We start from the raw sequence: 3,007 nt of genomic DNA, 5'->3' as shown, positions 1-3,007 counted from the left end.
TAGTAGTAATAAATTCCATTCTTTCTAGAAGCAAAGGAGAGAGAGAACTTTTTCTCTTCCACGCAATTAATGACTTTTGATTTTATTTGGCCTCCTTTTATATTTTTATAATGACTAATTATTTTTTTGAGTAAACTACTATTTCTACCTATGAAAATTAAAAACATTGACATATCTATTCATAAAAAAAAAATTATTATTTGTATCCATAAAAAATAATTTTTACAAGTAAAATTATCCAAATCCTAAAAAATTAAATAAAATTTTTAAATTACCCTTCTCTCCACCACTACTACTATCATCTCCTCCCCTTCCCCCCTCTCTTCTCTCTCTCTCTCTCTCTCTCAATGTTCTCATCTTTTTTCCACCACTGCCACCACCACCACTAACCCATCCTCTCTCTCCTTCCATTTTCTGAGCTCGTCGCCGCCGCCATAATCCGTCAACTCTGCCAACTCCTTCCTCTTTCTTTTTCTCTCGCTTTCCTTCTGTGTTTTGCTTTTCTCTTTCTCTTCTGCTTTTTCGAATTCTCAACCCAGAAAGGGACTTCACCATCATCAACAGCAACAGAACCATCTTCAGATTCTTTGCCCCATACTCTCTCTTACCTGCAAAATTCCTTATCTTCACCACCTCCCTCACCCAATCACTTTTCTAATCCTAACCCTCTTCATCCAGCCACCACCCCCCTTTTCCTTTCTAATATCAAATCCTACTACCATCTCATTTCTTTTATCACTACTATCACCACCACCACCACTATACCTCCATCATCATCTTCTTCACATGCAGCAACAACAACAACAACAACAACAACAACAATAGAAAAAGCAGAGAAAAACGGTTCTTCCTCACTGAACAACGTCGACGACGATGATGGCAGTGACACCCACCGGCACTGTCGCCCTCTCCTCCTTCTCCGATCTCTTGTGCGCTCTCTTCCTTCCAGACCAGCGACAACGACAGCGACGGACTCAATCAATGGCGGCGACAGATGTGATGGAGCCGGCAGCAGCAGGGCGTGACGGCGGAGACAGCCCCCTTCCTTAGTTTTGGCTCGCATCTCCTCTTTGTCCCACCCGAGGAAGAAGAGGAGAAGAGGAGGGGGAGCGAGACCGCACTGACAACGTGGGGACTCGCTGCCGCTATCGCATCATCGTCGCCGTTGTTGAGGGAGCCCAAAGAGGAGATGCGAGCCAAAACTAAGGAAGGGGGCTGTCTCCGCCGTCACGCCCTGCTGCTGCCGGCTCCATCACATCTGTCGCCGCCATTGATTGAGTCCATCGCTGTCGTTGTCGCTGGTCTGGAAGGAAGAGAGCGCGCAAGAGATCGGAGAAGGAGGAGAGGGCGATGGTGCCGGTGGGTGTCACTGCCACTATCGTCGTTGATGCTGTTCAGTGAGGAAGAACCGTTTTTTCTCTGCTTTCTCTATTGTTGTTGTTGTTGTTGTTGCTGCTGCATGTGAAGAAGATGATGATGGAGGTATAGTGGTGGTGGTGGTGATAGTAGTGATAAAGAAAATGAGATGGTGGTGGGATTTGAGATTAGAAAGGAGAAGGGTGGTGGTGGTTGGGTGAAGAGGGTTAGGGTTAGAAAGGTGATTGGGTGAAGGAGGTGGTGTGGTGGTGAAGATAAGGGTAATTTAGGGATTTTAGGTAATTTTTTAGGGTTTGGAGAATTTTGCTTGTAAAAACCATTTTTTATGGGTACAAATGGTAATTTCCTTTTTTTATGGATAGATCTGTCAGCGTTTTCAACTTTCGTGAGTAGAAATGATAGTTTACTCTATTTTTTTTTAAATTTGGAGTGAGACTCGAATTTAAGACTTTTAAATGAAAAATAAGAGATTATACTATTTGAATTATAGTTTATTGGCATTATGATGACTAATTTGTTATTTATATAAAAATATTTTTATATAAATAATAATTTTCGATCTTTCCATTCTTTTCGCAATGAAAAACTTGCCACGTCGGTAGTGATTATTGACGATAGAATATGCTCTCAGTTACCACCCTCTATATATTGATCTTACCATTGCATATATTTTTTATATCTGCCTCTTTAGTTCATTGCTCATATACATATAGTATACCCTAGAACTTTGATTTATTAGTTCCCATCTACTATTTGAAACATGGAAGATTACATCTTCAAAACCATGGGTGGCTGTTTTAGTTTTCTAGTTTTGTATGGTGTGATTAAACTAGTGCATGAGATGTGGTGGAAACCAAAGAGAATGGAGAAAATGTTGAGGCAGCAAGGGATAAGAGGCTCTTCATACAGAGTCATTAATGGAGACATATCAGTGATGAATAAGTGTGACCGGGTGGCAGCTTCAAAGGCTATCGCTCTCAACCACCAAATCGTCCCTCGAGTCTTTCCTTTCTATCACAACATGATGCAGCAATATGGTATGTATAACAAGCTTCCTTCTAAATACAACTTTTTTTTTTTATAAAATCAAGGTTCATGTTAATTTACTAAAATTTGTTTTCGGTCGGTTCCACACGTTTCTTTTTTAAATTTTTTACAAATCCAAATTAATTTTCAATATTATCCCATTCATTCTTGTCATTGATCTTTCTTTATCCCCAAAATAATTGTAGCTAGAATAAACATTTCAAGTATTCTTTCAGCTAGTAAATTTTTAATATGCCTATGTCAAAAGAAACTTATGTTTATCAAAAATAAAAAAAAAAGCATATATATGAGAGCAGATAAATAATAAAAAAGTAAAATAGAAGAGGAATAATTTATGACGAAAATGAAGAGGAATAAAGAAGAGAAACAAAGAAAAACGAAAAAAAAAAAAAGAAAATACACAAGAAAATTTTCAAAAAAATTGTGTTAATTTTGTGATAAACACAAATTTTTTTACCATCAACACAAAAGCTCTTTTAGAGAAAATTAAACACAAAAAAGTAAATACAAAATATCAAATACGAAAATTTGTGAGATTAATACATAGAAATTTTATAACTATAAACACATAGATTTTTTTAAA

The 3,007-nt window shown here is 37.7% G+C and overlaps 1 protein-coding gene across 1 annotated transcript in view; it reads left to right on the top strand.

Annotated features, from left to right (window-relative positions):
- The window catches only part of LOC107621983 (cytochrome P450 CYP72A219-like), a 6,634-nt gene continuing 5,674 nt past the window's right edge, over positions 2,048 to 3,007 (top strand). Inside the window, exon 1 of the mRNA XM_016323930.2 lies at positions 2,048 to 2,414. Within this exon, the coding sequence (XP_016179416.1) occupies positions 2,138 to 2,414 (277 nt within the window). The 5' untranslated portion in view covers positions 2,048 to 2,137. The remainder of the gene's footprint in view (positions 2,415 to 3,007) is intronic.

This window comes from Arachis ipaensis, chromosome B10 (genome assembly GCF_000816755.2).
Source record: "Arachis ipaensis cultivar K30076 chromosome B10, Araip1.1, whole genome shotgun sequence".
Lineage (NCBI taxonomy): Eukaryota > Viridiplantae > Streptophyta > Magnoliopsida > Fabales > Fabaceae > Arachis > Arachis ipaensis.
Note: the sequence above shows the minus strand (reverse complement) of the source record. Positions and strands in the feature narration are given on the sequence as shown.